Consider the following 19,952-nt stretch of genomic DNA (forward strand, 5'->3'; position numbering starts at 1 on the left):
GGTGATCGTGTTTCTGCGCGCTGCACGGCTCCCGGAGGAGACGTCATGGTTTGATTGAAGCTGTGCCTCCGCATAGGCCTCCCGGGATCTTGCTCTGAAACGGGAGATACCTTTTTTCCTCTCTGATTCACAGAGCTTTTAGTTCCGCGGAGGCCCCAAGCGCACGGATCACTTCCCTACAGAAAGACTTGCCACTGTATAGCACCCACAGCGCCGGGGAGAGAGACTTGGAAAAACTCATACTGGAATGAGAGACCGACTGTTTGGCACAAGACCTACATTTATTTTTAAATGTGACATTATTTTGTTCTTATTTCAATGAATGGGGAATACAGGTCAGAATTAAGTGTGTCAACTATCCCTGGTCTGTCCTTGGTCCGTTATTGAGTGTGTTTATATTTTCGTTCTAATGTTGCTTTTGTGCAAGGTGGATTATTTATTTGGCCTATATTTTCATGATCTCACCGAAATAGAATATTGGGAGAGGATGTTGATTATGACACCTTGTCACCACCTCAGCAGGCCCGTTTTGATGCAAGGCAGTTCCATCACATTTGCAGCCAATAATTTAAAGCCAAAGAAGATTCCATTCAGATATTATATTCCCAAATCAAATCTATATTAAAATCGAGGCATGCCTTTCTCAAACCTCACATGTATACTAGGATGTAAGTAAGCATTTCACTGTTGGTCTACACTTGTTCTTTACGAAGCATGTGACGAATACAATTTATATTTTGATTTGATTCAAAGAAAGGATTTGAGATAAGGTGGGAGGTGACAAATATGCTCATCCTTGTTACTACAATCCTGCCTCTCTGGGGACATAAGGCCTATTTAGTCCTAATTTGGACAGGGATGAATGGTCTGGTTCAGCGGCCGTCGCCTGTTCTCCAGTGACAGCACGGACCACACAATGTCGCGGTTGTTGGCGGTCATGCTGACGGTAGGACTGTCCTGCACCGACTTGCATGCGCCTGTGTGGAGGGAGGGCGCGAGGCCCTGTGATGGTGTATATCAAGTGTTAAGCTAATTTTATGTTGTTGTGGCAGTACTGTTGATATTTAAACTAGGTAACTTGCTACACGTGCACGCAATCCCTGTACAGGGCAGACTATGTAAAAAGCACAACCTGGCTCACGTGATCTCCTTACCGGGCAGACCAAAGGGCGCGATAGGGGGTGGCGAACTTGATGACGTAGGAATGATTTAAGGGGTGTTCAAACCAAAGACGAAAACTCTATACAGAAACAAATGCAGTGCCTTCAGAAACTATTCGCATCCTTTGACATTTCTACATTTTGTTGCAGCCTGAATTTAAAATGGATTAAATTAAGATTCGTTGTCACTGATGAGGCTAATGTTGACTTTATTAATGACTGTGATGGGAGAACTGAAGATGGATCAACAACATTGTAGTTACTCTACAATAATAGCCTAATTGACAGTGAAAAGGAAACCTGAACAGAGTAAAAAACATTGGCAAAGAAATTAACTTAATGTCCTGAATACATGAGACAAATCAAACACAACACATCATTGAGTCCCACTCTTCATATTTTCAAGCATGGTGGTGGCTGCATCATGTTATGGGTATGCTTGTCATCGGTTGTGTTTCAGATATTTTTGTGCCCAATAGAAATTAATGATAAATAATATTTAGTCACTTTTATTGTAATTAATATAATATATTTCTAAACACTTCTACGTGAATGTGGATGCTACCATGATTACGGATCATCCTGAATGAATCGTGAATAATGATGAGTGACAGTAAGACGCACAAATATCATACTCTCCTAAAAATGCTAACCTCACACTATTACATTAACAGGGGAGGTTAGCATATTTTCTTTTTTGGGGGGGGGGGGGGGGTTATGATATTTGTGCATCTGTAATTTGTCACTCATTATTATTCACTCTTCATTCAGGGCTATCCACAATCATGGTAGCATCCACATGAATGTAGAAGTGTTTAGAAACATTATATTCTTATTTACAATAAGTGACTCCAAAATAAGACAATACATTGTTTACTATTCATTTCAATTGGGCACAAAATAATCTAAAACACACCCAAAACAGAGCAAATGTATTCAACAAATGTGCAGAGGCACAAGCTTGATGTAGTCATTGCGTAGTATGAATATGGGACCAAATACTTAACTTTTTACTACTTTAATACAAATGTCACATTTTAAGTTCAGTGTATAAAGTTAAGTTTAGGCATTAACTCCGAATGGTTAAGGTAAGGGTTAGGCTTACTTTTTAACATTTTTATTAACTACTTTCTATCGCTAGAGTCGAATATGCAACCTGTTGAACCAGAGGCAGATGCCGGCTTCCACCTCCTCTCCCCACGTCCTCAGAAGTCGAATACTGACTTGTCACGGGTGACCTTGCTAAACATTGATGTTATGTAGATTGAACCAGTAGCGCGTTCCACCTAGCTACCTTGCCACCACATTCAGCAGCGTATTTTGCGCATCACATAACGTGCACATTATTAAGTGTAAAAGCCTATTCTGTTCACATCGTTTAACTCGTTTTGGTATGCTGCTTTTATGACTATGTGGGTGCCATCTATTCTGTTAATATTTGGGAACCCGTGGATGGCATCATGGCAAAGAATCTGCAAACTCCCGGTGAAAAGTGCCCGTTGCCAAAAACCCTAGGGTGGAAAGCACTTAGATGTGGACCGGAATGGCATGTTTGCCTTTTTAAAGTAGGTCTTAAATCATTGTAAAGATCCTATAAGATTGGTTTTGGTAAACGATATCTGATGAGCAAATCTGTACTTACTGTAAAAAAAAAAAGGTCAGAGCAATATTTCCCATTATTGCAGTATTTTAACCCCGGCTTCACTTTCTCACTTGCCTCTAATTTGACAAGTTACTGTACTTTTATAAGGATTATCTAACACATGAACTGATGTGTTTATCATTTGATCTACCGTCAAGATAAGTTTCATGAATTTACAATGAAATAGAATAATTATTTTATTAGGCAACTCCACAAATGTTAAACATATTTTCATTTTTATGCTTGAAAGCAGTTCCCTTATTCCACCACTGGTAATGTGTGTACGCTTGGTCGTTGAATGTACGCACACTCTCATGCAAACATTAATATGGTTAAAACTCACATATATATATTTATATTTTTTATTCACTAATAATTCCACTTTGACGTTAGTATTTTGTGTAGATATTTTGAATTCAGACTGTAACATAACACCATGTGGACTAAATCAAGGGGTGTGAATACTTACTGAAGGCACTGTAATTATACCACCACCCGAAAGGTAACTTGGCGACTGGGAGGGTAAAGGGGCAGGTGCTCGGGCACCTGCTTAGTGTGTGTATGTGTGCACTATAGCCGAACTCTCTCTCTCGTCCCTTCCCTCATCAGCTTTCGCTCTGCCACGGGACCTTGTGGACACAATATTCCAATTGTAGGATTATGTATTTAATTGGTCATAGCGTGCGTTCGCTATATGGAAATCATAGATTGATATGTAGCGGACCCCTGCTGATAATTTGTTGACAACTGATATATTGTGCTAAATTGTTGGGATGTTGAGATTAGCCAGTAAATCATTTGGGACTTGGTGTTGAATTTTCTCCGATGAGTTTGACTTTCCATGGTCACATTGTGTGTTACGGAATAAGATGCCGTGTATCGACTACGGGATCGCTGAAATCGTGTGGGGTGGGAAGCGAAAACCCTCTGCGCGGTTATTTAGCCGCCCTAGCCGCCCTGGGGGCTCTGCCGCCTGTCTGTCGTGCCGCGCTGGTATTCCGTGCGGAGAAGTGTTGGAGGCCTGCCCACTTCTCTCTCCGTGTGTATGAGGAGCTGTCTTGGAGTTTCCCTGCCCCCGTCTCTTTGACCAGCCCAGCCTCACATCAAATTCGTGCATCAGCGACACACACACGCTGCAAGGCAAACACACTCAGACACGCACACACACACGATCTTTCGGCAGCTGCGTGTGTGCTGTTACGCATGATGAGGAGTGAAGGGTTGTCTGTTACATTTAGGTTTCTTATCTCAATTACTCTCGTAATGAATGTTAATGAATGCCAAATAAATAAAATAAATCTGATGTATCAAAATACATAACTACTACTACTTTATTTACAATGATTACAGGTGTCTCAATAGTTGTATTACCTCAAACAAGACACATTATGGACCCCCCTGGTAATTATGGGCAGACATCATTTTAAAGTGGTGAATAGATTGTATTTAGCCTAATCCAGACGCGATTTTAAAACCCCTTCTAATATTTGTTTTCGGGGTATTCTTTTCGTTTTGGTAACACACAGCGGGCCCTGCGTAGTGGTGTGTGCATAATAAGCCGTGTTTTCCCCCGCCCTCGTCGCTGCGGAGAGAATTCTGCGTCACACTATTTTTTTTAGAGCAGGAGCTCGAGCCTCGGCGCTCCAGGGAGAGCTGGCGGAGCGCCAGGGACAAAGAGCGCGAGGGCGCCAACACTCCGCTCTGCACCCCTCCCTCCCCTTCCTCGTCCCTGTTCGCTCGAGCCTGCAGGTCGATATAGAGATAAGGGCTTGCACAGCAGCAGGCCAGGCACGGGAAAATGTAGCCCATATCACTTTTCTGTAACACACACCTACATTCTTCTCTCCCAAGGGATAACAAATTAAAGGAGGGCAACCTGGGAAGTCGGTTGAGCGTTGGCTGTGAGGAAATGATCAGTGGCGCTGGTGTTTGTTCCTCCTCATATGGCATGTCAGATGGAGGTCAAGTCGCGATAGTAAAAGGAAACGAGATCGACTGGAACTGAGGTCTCTCTTAATCTCTCTCCGACTCACTCGCTCTCTCTCTCTTTCTCTACGCAGCTCCCTCCCCCACAACACAATAATGACTGGACTACAGGTTACTAGGCTTGCTAAAAACACCCGGTGGTTTTCGGTTTAATGGTGCGAATCGGGCTCCAGCCCGGCCGCTCCCTCGCTCTCCCCGCCCGCCTACCCCCTGACCACGGTTTGTGATGAATGGCTGTCGGGAGTTGTTTGTTGCGCAAACTATTCTTAGCACCAGGGATGGGCATCGACATGCTCTGGCTTTTCCTTCCGTTACGCGCGCGCACACACACACACACAGTCTCGTATGAAGGCGCTCAGCGTGTTGGTGTTGCTATACACTTGTGTTTTGTAAAGAGGCGTTGATGTCAAACATTCCGGCTTCGGACATATGCATATATGCACTAGCATATACATTAAAAGTGCCAATTCAAAGTACATTCTAACTTTTCAATTTTTCGAGTTATTACATAAAACCAATCATGGAGGAGACCGTTATATGGAGGACCATGCGAGTCGGCCTGTTCCCTATAATGTACACTCAAACAGAAATAAGTTGAAATGTATACTGAACAAAAATATATAAATACGACATGTAAAGTGTTGGTCTCATGTTTCATGAGCTGAAATAAAAGATCCCAGATATATGCACAAAGCTTATTTCTCTCATTTTGTGCACAATTTTTTTTTAAATATCCCTGTTAGTGAGCATTTCTCCTTTGCCAAGATAATCCATCCACCTGACAGGTGTGGCATATCAAGAAGCCAATTAAACAGTGTGATCATTACACAGGTGCACTTTGTGCTGGGGACAATAAAAGGTCACTCTAAAATGTGCCGTTTTGTCACACAACACAATGCCAGAGATTTTGAGGGAGCGTGTAATTGGCATGCTGACTGCAGGCATGTCCACCAGAGCTATTGGCTCTGCCATAAGCTACATCCAATGTTGTTTTAGAGAATTTAGCCGTACATCCTGCTGGCCTCACAACCGCAAACCACGTTTAACCATGACCAACCCAGGACTTCCACATCCAGCTTCTTCACCTGCGGAATTGTTTGAGACCAGCCACCCGGACAGCTAAGGAAACTGAAACTGAGTATTTCTGTCTGTAAAAAAAACCTTTTGTAGGTGAAAACTAATTCTGATGGGCTGGGCTTGGCGCCCAAGTGGGTGGGCCTATGCTCTCCCAGACCCACCCATGGTTACGGCCCTGCCCAGTCATGTGAAATCGATAGATTACGGCCTAATTCATTTATTTAATTTGACTGATTTCCTTATGAACTGTAACTCAGTAAAATCGTTGAAATTGTTGCATGCTGCGTTTGTTTTTCTCAGTGTATGTAACTTCAAATGAAACAATCATTTGCGCTCATGACTACTGGTTTCAATTAAAATTTCAGCCAATGTATAAGCAAACACTTTATGAATTTGTTGCAAATCAGCTTGCAATGTTGCTAGCCAACTAGCCTGTTAATGTTAGCCCTACCAGCCTGCTAACATTATGTTAGCGCTGCATGAGTCAACCAGTTGCTATCAACACCTAGTAAACCAACGTTTTGGAAATGCATAACACCATCGAACTAGCTATCAAATAACTGCATATACCGGTAACATTAGCATAGCTAGCTATCCACCACGGTTGACATATCTAAGTAGTAAGCCAGAGAACAATATTAACTAGTCGAACATGGGCAGGAACCCACAGAACACAATACAGAAAGCCAGCAGATATAAAGTAGAGGGAGCGAAGACTTACGGATTGACGGCTGTGTTAGCTACCAAGGAAGAGCCAAGGAGCTAGGCGCTTCAGAGGGAGAGGCAGTTTCAACGGCCAAGGGAGAGTCAGCTATTCCAATAGCAATAAAGTGCGGTAAATCCAAAGTAGATAGAGTCCAGAGGCAATAATCCAGAGGCAGCATTGGGCACAGGAGACGAGGGTAACAGCCAACAAGATGGCGGCGATCGGAGGAAGGTTCCAGGTAGATGGAAATGATCACAAAATCGCAGTCAGTCAGCTACTGTAGTGTGCTAGTAGGTTGAAAAACTCTAGTAGCCTACTTCACAGAGATTATGCTCCCCCCATGTGTGGGGAATCTGATTGGTTGTTTACATCACACCTCCTCATGATTGGTGGATTGTAGCTCACCACTGCCAACACTCGGTCTGCGTGGCTAGTGGCTAATGTTAGCCAGGTCGAGCTAGCTAACGCAGAGTAGATTTTCCATATAATGTTGAGAAATAGTGTATTGTGGGTAGTTTAGTAGATATCTGGAAATAAGTTAATAAATATGTAAAAAACACTAAAATATAACTGTTTGTAGTTGTAGGTATCCAGATGGTGACTACAACTACATTAGTAAGTATTTGACCACACTCTCTTACATTGGGGAGTAAAAACTCATGCTTTATACCCTTTAATGTTTTGGTAAAGCGCAAAGATTGAAATTCAAATTACTACTCAATGTGTGTGTGTTTTCGTTGTGGAGGATTTTGTGCCCATGGATATAGTCTAGGATATTGAACATTACACAGTGCATTGGCTACTCGGGCTGAACCCATTTGCCCTCATCGATCCATGCGTGTGAACGTAGCCTCGTGTTGCAGATTACTTGAGCAATCCAAACCTGTAACCACACACTGCAGGTTTCTGCAATGCTCTCTGCTGTTTTATATAGGCTCTTAATGGGGTTTATTGCTTAACATGGCAAGTTTAGGCTTACATTGATGGACCAACAGAGGCCGCCATGACACAGTTTTGAATGTCTTGCAGAGTGTGGGTCGGTTGGAGGTGTTTTTTAAGACCGACTGTCCCATGAGGGGATGACATGCTCTCCGCTACACCAATGTTCCCCCATGGATCATTGGAGGAGACGTCAGTTTGCCTTTCCATCCTTCCTCCTCTATTTCGAGCTCTCCATGCTCCTAAGTCGACATACAGCCTGGCTCCACTCATTTTCTATTTCTTCTTCATGCTGCTGCATTCAGTCACCCTGACACAGTTTCCTGTGAGTTTGTGGAAAATGTTTTGTGCGAGAGAAGGTATGGTGGGATGGGAAAGACTGAATGATCCCGGCTGTTCGGGCAGCAGATGTTCTCGGGTGAATTGAGAGACAGGGGATTTCCACACATCACAATCATTTGGATAGCCATTCTAGCTTTGCCCTCATGTGGATGCTAGCAAGCAGGCTAGGTAGTGCTAGGTATCAACAGCCAATCCAGTGTTTGGTATGTTGTTAGGATTCCTATTAGCTGTTAGCAGCATGTACTCTTCCTGGGGTCCACACAAAACATGAAACATTACACAATACAGAAGATTAACAGACAAAAACAGCTCAAGGCCAGAACTACATTTAAAAAATGCCACACGAAGCCTACATATCAATACTTATACACAAACTATCTAGATCAAATAGTTTGCAGGTTTGCTGTTCATTTTAGCAATATGAGACGGAAGGAAGTCCCATTCAATAATGGCTCTATATAATACTGTACGCTTTCTTGAATTTGTTCTGGATTTGGGGACTGTGAATAGAACCCTGGCGGGGTAAGTGTGTGTGTCAGAGCTGTGCAAGTTGACTATGCAAAAATGTGGGATTTTCAACATTTTGTTTCTTCTAAAAATAAGTGATGCAGTCAGTCTCTCCTCAACTCTTATCCAAGAGAGACTGGCATGCATAGTATTTACATCAGCCCTCTGTTTACAATGAAGAGCAAGACATGCTGGTCTTTCCTTGTAGCACTCAAACACACGACCGGACAATAATCAAGATGAGACAAAACTAGAGCCTGCATGACTTGCTTTTTGGAGTGTGGTGTCAAAAAACAGACCTCTCCCCATCATGACAACCATTGAATCTATATGTTTTGACCATGACAGTTTATAATCTAAGGTAACAACCAAATAATTTAGTCTCAACTTGTTCAACAGTTTTTTTTTTTTTTTTTTTACTGGCTACCCATCCCAAAACAGACTGCAACTCTTTGTTAGGGGTTTCAGTGACTTCATTAGCTGTGGTTGCTGATGTGTATATGGTTGAATCATCAGCATGCATGGACACACATGCTTTGTTTAATGCCAGTGGCGTGTCATTGGTAAAATTAGAAAAGAGTAGCGGGCCTAGAGAGCTGCACTGTGGAACACCACACTTTACATGTTTGACATTTAGAGAAGCTTCCATTCACAAAAAGCCTTTGTTCTATTAGAGAGAGAGCTCTGAATCCACGATATGGCAGAGTTTGAAAAGCCATAACACGTTTTTTCAACAACAGGTTGTGGTCAATAATATTAAAAGCTGCACAGAATTCTAACAGTACAGCTCCCACAATCATCTTATTATCAATAACCTGTTGTGTCAGTGCAGTACATGTTGAGTGCCCTACTCCATAAGCATGCTGAAAGTCTATTGTTAATTTGGTTACAGAAAAATAGCATTGTATTTGGTCAAATACAATTTTCCGACAGTTTGTTAAGAGCTGGGAGCAAGCTGATAGGTCTGCTGATACAACCAGTAAAGGCCGCTTTGCCACTCTCGGATAGCGGAATTACTTTGGCTTCATAGTAACAAAATAGAAGACACCTCCTGGTTTGATTTTCCTCAGGTTTTCACCTGCAATATCAGTTCTGTTATACTCACAGACAATATGTTGACAGTTTTGGAAACTTTTGAGTTTTCTATCCTAATCTGACAATTATATGCATATTCTAGTTTCTGGGCCTGAGAAATAGGCAGTTTCAAATGGGTACGTTTTTCATCCAAAAAAATCAAAATACTGCCCCCTACACTCAACAAGTTAACCTTATTTCTAAGGCTACATATATTAATATGGGATATTTTCAGCCCTTTCCTGGGTAGCTTATCAGAGATGGACATAATATGATAAAGAACAAACAAAGCAAGATAAAAAATGTACATTCAGCAGTCCATTAATCAATTAGTGTGTGTGTGCTGCAGGGTTGAAGCTACAAACCCGTAGGCTTAGCTATCTCATCCCTTCCAGGATTCTGGGAGGAAGGGTAGACAATGAGCCTGTCATTGCGGATGTAAGCAATGTCCTCACAAGCTCTGGCAGCTTTCATGGCTGTGATAAGTTCTTTCCTTTTCTGACGTACAGCTTCAGGATAGTCCGTGGCTCTTTCCAGAACAGCTACCTTGTATTTATTTGAACCTCAGGAACTTGACCACAATCGGCCTGGGCCTGTCACCTGGGCTGGTAATGGGTTTTCCAGTCCTGTAGATGCGATCCAACTCAATTTTCCTGTGGTCCATGTTCAATTTCTCGTAGATCATTTCCCTCACTTTGTCCTCAGACTTCGTCCAAGTCTCGTGGAGATTCAACAATTCGATCCACAACCATGTTGTTCCACCTTGATTGTCCCTCGATAATCAGATTTCTCTGTCATTATCATGGATTTACACACAGAACTGATGTTCTCTCTCTCAATGACTTACAGATTGCTGTCATCTTGCCGTTTTCCTGTTTCAACTCATCGTGCCGACCCTGGGAGAACTGCAAACTGTTCTTCAGGTCCTGGACCTCTCTGGTCAGGTCGTCCATTCTTTTATTAGTTGATTCCACCAGTATTTGACAAAACACTTGAAGCTATTTTATTGTTGTAGGGGCTGGAAGCTAGTGAGCTTTGATTGGTCAATATCATTGCAAAATCAGAGTATTTGCATAAAGCTCAGCATTTCCCAACTTTTGTCCCGCCCGGTTTACGCTCCCTCGCCCATGCACGCATCGCCCAATGGTTCCTCCTCCCTCTTCACTTCCCTCCATTGAAAATGAATGGTGCTCTGTTTCATCGCCCCCAACATGTTATCTGGAAATGTAAGGGTTATGTCTCACACGGATGTTGTTCGGGCAGACCAGACAGGCAGACCAGACAGGCAGACCAGACAGGCAGACCAGACAGACAGGCAGACCAGACAGGCAGGCCAGACAGACAGGCAGGCCAGACAGACAGGCAGGCCAGACAGACAGGCAGGCCAGACAGACAGGCAGGCCAGACAGACAGGCAGGCCAGACAGACAGGCAGGCAGGCCAGACAGACAGGCAGGCAGGCCAGACAGACAGGCAGGCAGACCAGACAGGCAGGCAGACCAGACAGGCAGGCAGACCAGGCAGGCAGACCAGACAGACAGACAGGCAGACCAGACAGACAGGCAGACCAGACAGACAGGCAGACCAGACAGACAGACAAGACTGACCAGACCAGACCAGACTGACCAGACCAGACTGACCAGACCAGACTGACCAGACCAGACTGACCAGACCAGACTGACCAGACCAGACTGACCAGACCAGACTGACCAGACCAGACTGACCAGACCAGACTGACCAGACCAGACTGACCAGACCAGACTGACCAGACCAGACTGACCAGACCAGACTGACCAGACCAGACTGACCAGACCAGACCGGCAGACCAGACCGGCAGACCAGACAGACAGGCTGACCAGACAGACAGGCTGACCAGACAGACAGGCTGACCAGACCAAACTGACCAGACCAGACTGACCAGGCAGGCAGACCAGACTGACCAGACCAGGCAGGCAGACCAGACTGACCAGACCAGGCAGGCAGACCAGACTGACCAGACCAGGCAGGCAGACCAGACTGACCAGGCAGGCAGACCAGACTGATCAGACCAGGCAGGCAGACCAGACTGACCAGACCAGACTGACCAGACCAGACTGACCAGACCAGACTGACCAGACAGGCAGACCAGACTGACCAGACATGCAGACCAGACTGACCAGACAGGCAGACCAGACTGACCAGACAGGCAGACCAGACTGACCAGACAGGCAGACCAGACTGACCAGACAGGCAGACCAGACTGACCAGACAGGCAGACCAGACTGACCAGACAGGCAGACCAGACTGACCAGACAGGCAGACCAGACTGACCAGACAGGCAGACCAGACTGACCAGACAGGCAGACCAGACTGACCAGACAGGCAGACCAGACTGACCAGACCAGACAGGCAGACCAGACTGACCAGACAGGCAGACCAGACTGACCAGACTGACCAGACAGGCAGACCAGACAGGACTGACCAGACTGACCAGACCAGACAGGCAGACCAGACTTTCCTGACCAGACAGGCAGACCAGACTTTCCTGACCAAACTGACCAGACCAGACAGGCAGACCAGACTTTCCTGACCAGACAGGACTGACCAGACCAGACAGGCAGGACTGTGTTGTGCCTGAGCCTCCAGGCAAGGGGGAAGGGAGAAACAGCAAGGGAGAAGGAGATTAATGAGCTCGAGGTCACTGTAATAAAAGCGGCATGCCTGTGGCCCGGAGCTCGAGGTCACAGACCCGTTTCTTTCCTATGATGGAGAAGCCAAGTTTCTCTCTCTTCCTCTCCTCTCTCTCTCACTGACTGACTTGGGTAAATAGGTACCTCTCACTACCAGCAATTTCACCATCCTCACTTAATGGTGATAACGCAGGTTATGTGTTTGTATGTTTGGTGTTTGAGCAATAAATAGCCTATTCAAAGTGACCTTAAGTTTGTTTTGGAAGGCAATTGAATATTAGCCAGCCGGCAGAATGGCGGGAGGGAAGGGCAAGGGGGGCGTACGAGTGAAAACGAGTATGTGGAGAACGTGATTGAATGGCTGGGGCCCCACAATGTAAGTTGGCTACTCCCTTGGGTGGGTGGAGAATGCGAGAGGGCTATAGATTGGGGGACTACTTTGGGTGGAGGGGGGAGTGTGTGTGTTGCAATAGCAGAGGAATCACACCCTCTCCCCACCTTTCTGCCCTTCGTCTCCCTTCTCGCTCTTGTGTGTGACGTGTTGTTGGTGCTATTGAAAACTCAAGCCGTTAAGCCAGTCATTAACTAGAGCACTGCACACCACTGCCACCACACCAGGCAAACACCCCTATTATGACATGTATATGTATGTGTGCAAATGATTCTGACCATGTGTTTTCTCTCTCCAGGAGAGTACCTGTTAGTGATGCGGGGACCCAGAGAAATCTGGATTTAAGTGAAGGGAACCACATCACACAAAGCATGGTACGTCATCGTCTATATCATGTATATTACAGTTTTATAACACTGTTTATAACAAGATTAAAGGCCCAGGACAGTCAATGTGTTTTCCTGTGTTTTGTATCTGTAAATTGCACAGCAGCTGATGAAACTATCACTGTTGGTTACATCTAAGATGGCGTAGCAGTGAAGACGTGTTTGTTTTGTCCTCATGTACTTTTGTATTTTTTCGTCTTTTTTGTGTATATATATATTTCAATTTATTTTCAATCTCTTGATTTTTTTATTCGATTATACCTTCCGGTGACCTGCCTCACCCAATGTGATACGGAATCGCTATTATTTTCAATTTTTGAACACATTAAAGAATCTCCAGAAGCTAACCAGTAAATAGCTTGTAGCTAATTAGGTCATTGTTAGCCACTGCTAGCGGCTTTTACCTTCTGCACAGATACCAGCCCTGTTTTTAGCCTGGATAATTCTTGCCTGTCTACCAATATCGCTTGTCTACCAATATCGGACTGTCTCTCCACAACAACGCCGGATTCCTGCCGTAATCCCTGGACCACTACTTCTGATCTTCACAGCTAGCTTGCAGCTAGCTAGCTAGCTCACTAGCTCGCAGCTAGCTAGCTCACAGCTAGCTTTCACTCACCGTGGCACCTAGTACCGAAGCTATTCCCTGAGGCCCACCTCCTGGCCTACTCAGCTGTTCACCCGAACCCCACTCATACACGGCTAGAGCCAAAACTCCACCGGATCCTTGCTGTAAACTCTGAACCTTGGCACCAGATCACCGCTGCTACCGATTGGATATAGTGGCTAACGCCACTGCCACGAAGCTAGCACCAGTTAGCAGTGAGCCAGGCACATCTCCTGGCTAGCAAACTAAATTCCACAATACCTCTTTCGCCGTCTGGCTTGGATTCTCTGTCGACACGGCGCCCCGCCGCACCACCATGACTGGTCTGCCGACGAATACTCCATCCGCCGTGCCTTCATCAGGCCTCCGTCGGAGCAGACGCTACTAACTTTAAACGCTGTGTCGCTAGCGTAGTGGGGCTCCCCTGTATCATCTACTGCTGCCCCCTGGACACTATGATCACTTTGCTACATAGCTGATGCCTACTGGACTGTCCATTAATCACGGTACTCCATTCTTTCTATTTATTATTTATCTTTTTGCCCCAGCCGCGAACTCAGGCTCTGTGTGTAGTTAATCCGACCCTCTCTGCCTAGTCATCGCCATTTTACCTGCTGTTGTTGTGTTAGCTGATTAGCTGTTGTCTGACCTGTTGTTTTAGCTAGCTCTCCCAATCAACACCTGTGATTACTTTATGCCTCTCTGTATGTCTCTCTCAAATGTCAATATGCCTTGTATACTGTTGTTCAGGTTAGTTATCATTGTTTTAGTTTACAATGGAGCCCCTAGTTCCACTCTTCATACCTCTGATACCTCCTTTCTCCCACCTCCCACACATGCGGTGACCTCACCCATTACAGCAGTCCAGAGATACAACCTGTTATCATCACCCGGTGCCTGGGCTTCCCTCCTCTGTACCCGCACCCCGCCATAGCCCTGTCTGAATATATTCAACCACGCCCAGAAATCTGCTCCTTTTATTCTTTGTCCCCAACGCTCTAGGCGACCAGTTTTGATAGCCTTTAGCCGCACCCTCATACTACTCCTCCTCTGTTCCACGGGTGATGTGGAGGTAAACCCAGGTCCTGTGGAGGTAAACCCAGGTCCTGCATGTCCCCAGGCACCCTCATTTGTTGACTTCTGTGATCGAAAAGCCTTGGTTTCATGCACGTCAACATCAGAAGCCTCCTCCCTAAGTTTGTTTTACTCACTGCTTTAGCACACACTGCCAACCCTGATGTCCTTGCTGTGTCTGAATCCTGGCTTAGGAAGGCCACCAAAAATTCTGAGATTTCCATACCCAACTATAAAATTTTCCCGTCAAGATAGAACTGCCAAAGTGGGAGGAAGCCTGCAAAGTAATGTCATACTTTCCAGGTCCATACCCAAACAGTTCGAACTACTAATTTTAAAAATTACTCTCTCCAGAAATAAGTCTCTCACTGTTGCCACCTGCTACCGACCACCCTCAGCTCCCAGCTGTGCCCTGGACACCATTTGTGAATTGATCGTCCCCCCATCTAGCTTCAGAGTTTGTTCTGTTGGGTGACCTCAACTGGGATATGCTTAACACCCCGGCAGTCCTACAATCTAAGCTAGATGCCCTCAATCTCACACAAATCCTCAAGGAACCCACCAGGTACAACCCTAAATCTGTAAGCAAGGGCACCCTCATAGACGTTATCCTGACCAACTGGCCCTCCAAATACACCTCCGCTGTCTTCAATCAGGATCTCAGCGATCACTGCCTCATTGCCTGTATCCGCTACGGAGCCGCAGTCAAACGACCACCCCTCATCACTGTCAAACACTACCTAAAACACTTCTGCGAGCAAGCCTTTCTAATCGACTTGGCCCGGGTATCCTGGAAGGATATTGACCTCATCCCGTCAGTTGAGGATGCCTGGTCATTCTTTAAAAGTAACTTCCTCACCATCTTAGATAAGCATGCTCCGTTCAAAAAATGCAGAACTAAGAACCGATACAGCCCCTGGTTCAATCCAGACCTGACTGACCTCGACCGGCACCAAAACATTCTGTGGCGGACTGCAATAGCATCGAATAGTCCCCACGATATGCAACTGTTCAGGGAAGTCAGGAACGAATACACGCAGTCAGTCAGGAAAGCAAAGGCCAGCTTTTTCAAGCAGAAATTTGCATCCTGTAGCTCTAACTCCAAAAAGTTCTGGGACACTGTAAAGTCCATGGAGAACAAGAGCACTTCCTCCCAGCTGCCCACTGCACTGAGGCTAGGTAACACGGTCACCACCGATAAATCCATGATAATCGAAAACTTCAACAAGCATTTCTCAACGGCTGGCCATGCCTTCCTCCTGGCTACTCCAACCTCGGCCAACAGCTCCACCCCCCCCCCCCCCCGCAGCTACTCGCCCAAGCCTTCCCAGCTTCTCCTTTACCCAAATCCAGATAGCAGATGTTCTGAAAGAGCTGCAAAACCTGGACCCGTACAAATCAGCTGGGCTTGACAATCTGGACCCTCTATTTCTGAAACTATCCGCCGCCATTGTCGCAACCCCTATTACCAGCCTGTTCAACCTCTCTTTCATATCATCTGAGATCCCCAAGGACTGGAAAGCTGCCACGGTCATCCCCCTCTTCAAAGGGGGAGACACCCTGGACCCAAACTGTTACAGACCTAAATCCATCCTGCCCTGCCTATCTAAGGTCTTCGAAAGCCAAGTCAACAAACAGATCACTGACCATCTCGCATCCCACTGTACCTTCTCCGCTGTGCAATCTGGTTTCCAAGCCGGTCACGGGTGCACCTTAGCCACGTTAAAGGTACTAAACGATATCATAACCGCCATCGATAAAAGACAGTACTGTGCAGCCGTCTTCATCGACCTGGCCAAGGCTTTCGACTCTGTCAATCACCATATTCTTATCGGCAGACTCAGTAGCCCTGGTTTTTCTAATGACTGCTTTGCCTGGTTCTCCAACTACTTTGCAGACAGAGTTCAGTGTGTCAAATCGGAGGGCATGTTGTCCGGTCCTCTGGCAGTCTCTATGGGGGTGCCACAGGGTTCAATTCTCGGGCAGACTCTTCTCTGTATACATCAATGATGTTGCTCTTGCTGTGGGCGATTCCCTGATCCACCTATACGCAGATGACACCATTCTGTATACTTCTGGGCCCTTCCTTGGACACTGTGCTATCTAACCTCCAAACGAGCTTCAATGCCATACAACACTCCTTCCGTGGCCTCCAACTGCTCTTAAATGCTAGTAAAACCAAATGCATGCTTTTCAACCGTTCGCTGCCTGCACCCGCACGCCCGACTAGCATCACCACCCTGGATGGTTCCCGACCTAGAATATGTGAACATCTATAAGTACCTAGGTGTCTGGCTAGACTGTAAACTCTCCTTCCAGACTCATATCAAACATCTCCAATCCAAAATCAAATATAGAATCGGCTTTCTATTTCGCAACAAAGCCTCCTTCACTCACGCTGCCAAACATACCCTCGTAAAACTGACTATCCTACCAATCCTTGACTTCGGCGACATCATCTACAAATGGCTTCCAATACTCTACTCAGCAAACTGGATACAGTTTATCACAGTGCCATCCGTTTTGTTACTAAAGCACCTTATACCACCCACCACTGCGACCTGTATGCTCTGGTCGGCTGGCCCTCGCTACATATTCGTCGCCAGACCCACCGGCTCCAGGTCATCTACAAGTCCATGCTAGGTAAAGCTCCACCTTATCTCAGTTCACAGGTCACGATGGCAACACCCACCCGTAGCACGCGCTCCAGCAGGTGTATCTCACTGATCATCCCTAAAGCCATTACATAATTCGTCCGCCTTTCCTTCCAGTTCACTGCTGCCTGTGACTGGAATGAATTGCAAAAATCGTTGACGTTGGAGACTTATCTCCCTCACCAACTTTAAACATCTGCTATCTGAGCAGCTAACCGATCGCTGCAGCTGTACATAGTCCATCGGTAAATAGCCCACCCAATTTACCTACCTCATCCCCATACTGTTTTTATTTATTTACTTTTCTGCTGTTTTGCACACCAGTATCTCTACCTGCACATGACCATCTGATCATTTATCACTCCAGTGTTAATCTGCTAAATTGTAATTATTCGCCTACCTCCTCATGCCTTTTGCACACAATGTATATTCTAGTGTGTTATTGACTTGTTTATTGTCTACTCCATGTGTAACTCTTGTGTTGCTGTCTGTTCATACTGCTATGCTTTATCTTGGCCAGGTCGCAGTTGTAAATGAGAACTTGTTCTCAACTAGCCTACCTGGTTAAATAAAGGTGAAATAAAAAATTAAATAAAACATCTCCCTCAAATTAGGCTCCTCCCATTAAGTTGGTCACTCAGACCATTCCCAGACAGACCTAGCTAAATTCTTGCTTGGGAAATATTATGTAGCTTTTTTGTTCCATTTTAAAAATAACTATTGCAGCAGTGGAAGCTCCTCAGAGGAGGAAGGGAGGGCCATTCTCATTGAAATTAATACAAGTAAAAATAGTATAACATTAAAGTTATCCTTTTCAGATAAAACTATACTAAATACTGTATATTAACAGGTCACCTAACTAATTGATTGAAACACACTGTTTTGCAATCAGTCTACAGTAGCTTCGACAGCATTCTGTAGGGTAGCACCATGGTGTAGCCGAAGCAGTCTACAGTAGCCTCGACAGCATTCTGTAGGGTAGCACCATGGTGTAGCCGAAGCAGTCTACAGTCGCCTCGACAGCATTCTGTAGGGTAGCACCATGGTGTAGCCGAAGCAGTCTACAGTAGCCTCGACAGCATTCTGTAGGGTGGCACCATGGTGTAGCCGAAGCAGTCTACATACAGTAGCCTCGACAGCATTCTGTAGGGTAGCGCCATGGTGTAGCCGAAGCAGTCTACAGTAGCCTCGACAGCATTCTGTAGGGTAGCATCATGGTGTAGCCGAAGCAGTCTACAGTAGCCTCAACAGCACTCTGTAGGGTGGCACCATGGTGTAGCCGAAGCAGTCTACAGTAGCATCGACAGCATTCTGTAGGGTGGCACCATGGTGTAGCATCAGGACAGCACCATGGTGTAGTCGAAGGACAGCTAGTTTCCCTCCCTTTTTAATGTATATATATTTTTTAACCTTTATTTAACCAGGTAGGCTAGTTGAGAATAAGTTCTCATTTACAACTGCGACCTGGCCAAGATAAAGCAAAGCAGTTCGACACATACAACAACAGAGTTCCACATGGAATAAACAAACATACAATCAATAATACAGTAGAAATATATATATATATATATATATATATATATATATATATATATATATACATACATACATACATACATACATACATACATACATACATACATACATACATACATACATACAGCAAGTACAAATGAGGTAAGGCAATAAATAGGCCATGGTGGCGAAGTAACTACAATATAGCAATTAAACACTGGAATGGTAGATGTGCAGAAGATGAATGCAAGTAGAGATACTGGGGTGCAAAGGAGCAAAATAAATACAGTATGGGGATGAGGTAGATAGATGGGCTGTTTACAGATGGGCTATGTACAGGTGCAGTGATCTGTGAGCTGCTCTGACAGCTGGTGCTTAAAGCTAGTGCGGGAGATATGAGTCTCCAGCTTCAGTGATTTTTTTTAGGTTGGAGTACATCCTCCGGAAGTTGTCATAATTACTGTGTAAATCTACTTACACAGTAATTATGACAACTTCCGGAGGATGTACTACAACCTATCAGAGCTCTTGCAGCATGAACTGACATGTTGTCCACCCAATCAAAGGATCAGAGAATGAATCTAGTACTGAAAGCATGAGCTGCAGCTAGTTAGTTGACTCAAAAAGAGACAATAATTGAACAGTTTTGAATACATTTATTTAAAAATTAAGGAGATGCAAGAGCGCTATATTTAGTTGTCTCTTTTAACTTTCACTTACACCACATTACCAAATGACACCTGCTCGTCGAACAGCTCATTCCAAAATCATGGGCGTTAATATGGAGTTGGTCACCCCTTTGCTGCTATAAAAGCCTCTACTCTTCTGGGAAGGCTTTCCACTAGATGTTGGAACATTGCTTGCTTCCATTCAGCCACAAAATTAGTGAGGTCGGCAGTGATGTTGGGCAATTAGGCCAGGCTCGCTGTTGGCGTTCCAATTCATGCCAAAGGTGTTTGATGGGTTGAGGTCAGGGTTTTGTGCAGACCATTCAAATTCTTCCACACCGATTTCGGCAAACCATTTTTGTATGGACCTTGCTTTGTGCATGGGGGCATTGTCATGCTGAAACAGGAAAGTGGCTTCCCTAAACTGTTGCCACAAAGTTGGACGCACAGAATTGTCTATAATGTCATTGTATTCTGTAGGGTGAAGATTTTCCTTTACTGGAACTTTGGGGCCTAGCCCTAACAATGGAAAACAGACCCAGGCCATTTGTCCTCT

At 45.1% G+C, this 19,952-nt stretch overlaps 1 protein-coding gene across 3 annotated transcripts in view; it reads left to right on the forward strand.

The window, feature by feature from the left end:
• Nucleotides 1–19,952, forward strand: part of LOC139404405 (BCL-6 corepressor-like) — a 77,977-nt gene that overhangs the window by 4,373 nt on the left and 53,652 nt on the right. For all 3 annotated transcript variants that reach the window (XM_071147218.1, XM_071147219.1, XM_071147220.1), the window contains exon 2: nt 12,791–12,866. In XM_071147218.1, coding sequence (XP_071003319.1) covers nt 12,864–12,866 — 3 coding nt within the window. In that variant the 5' untranslated portion in view covers nt 12,791–12,863. The remainder of the gene's footprint in view (nt 1–12,790; nt 12,867–19,952) is intronic.

This window comes from Oncorhynchus clarkii, chromosome 3 (genome assembly GCF_045791955.1).
Source record: "Oncorhynchus clarkii lewisi isolate Uvic-CL-2024 chromosome 3, UVic_Ocla_1.0, whole genome shotgun sequence".
Lineage (NCBI taxonomy): Eukaryota > Metazoa > Chordata > Actinopteri > Salmoniformes > Salmonidae > Oncorhynchus > Oncorhynchus clarkii.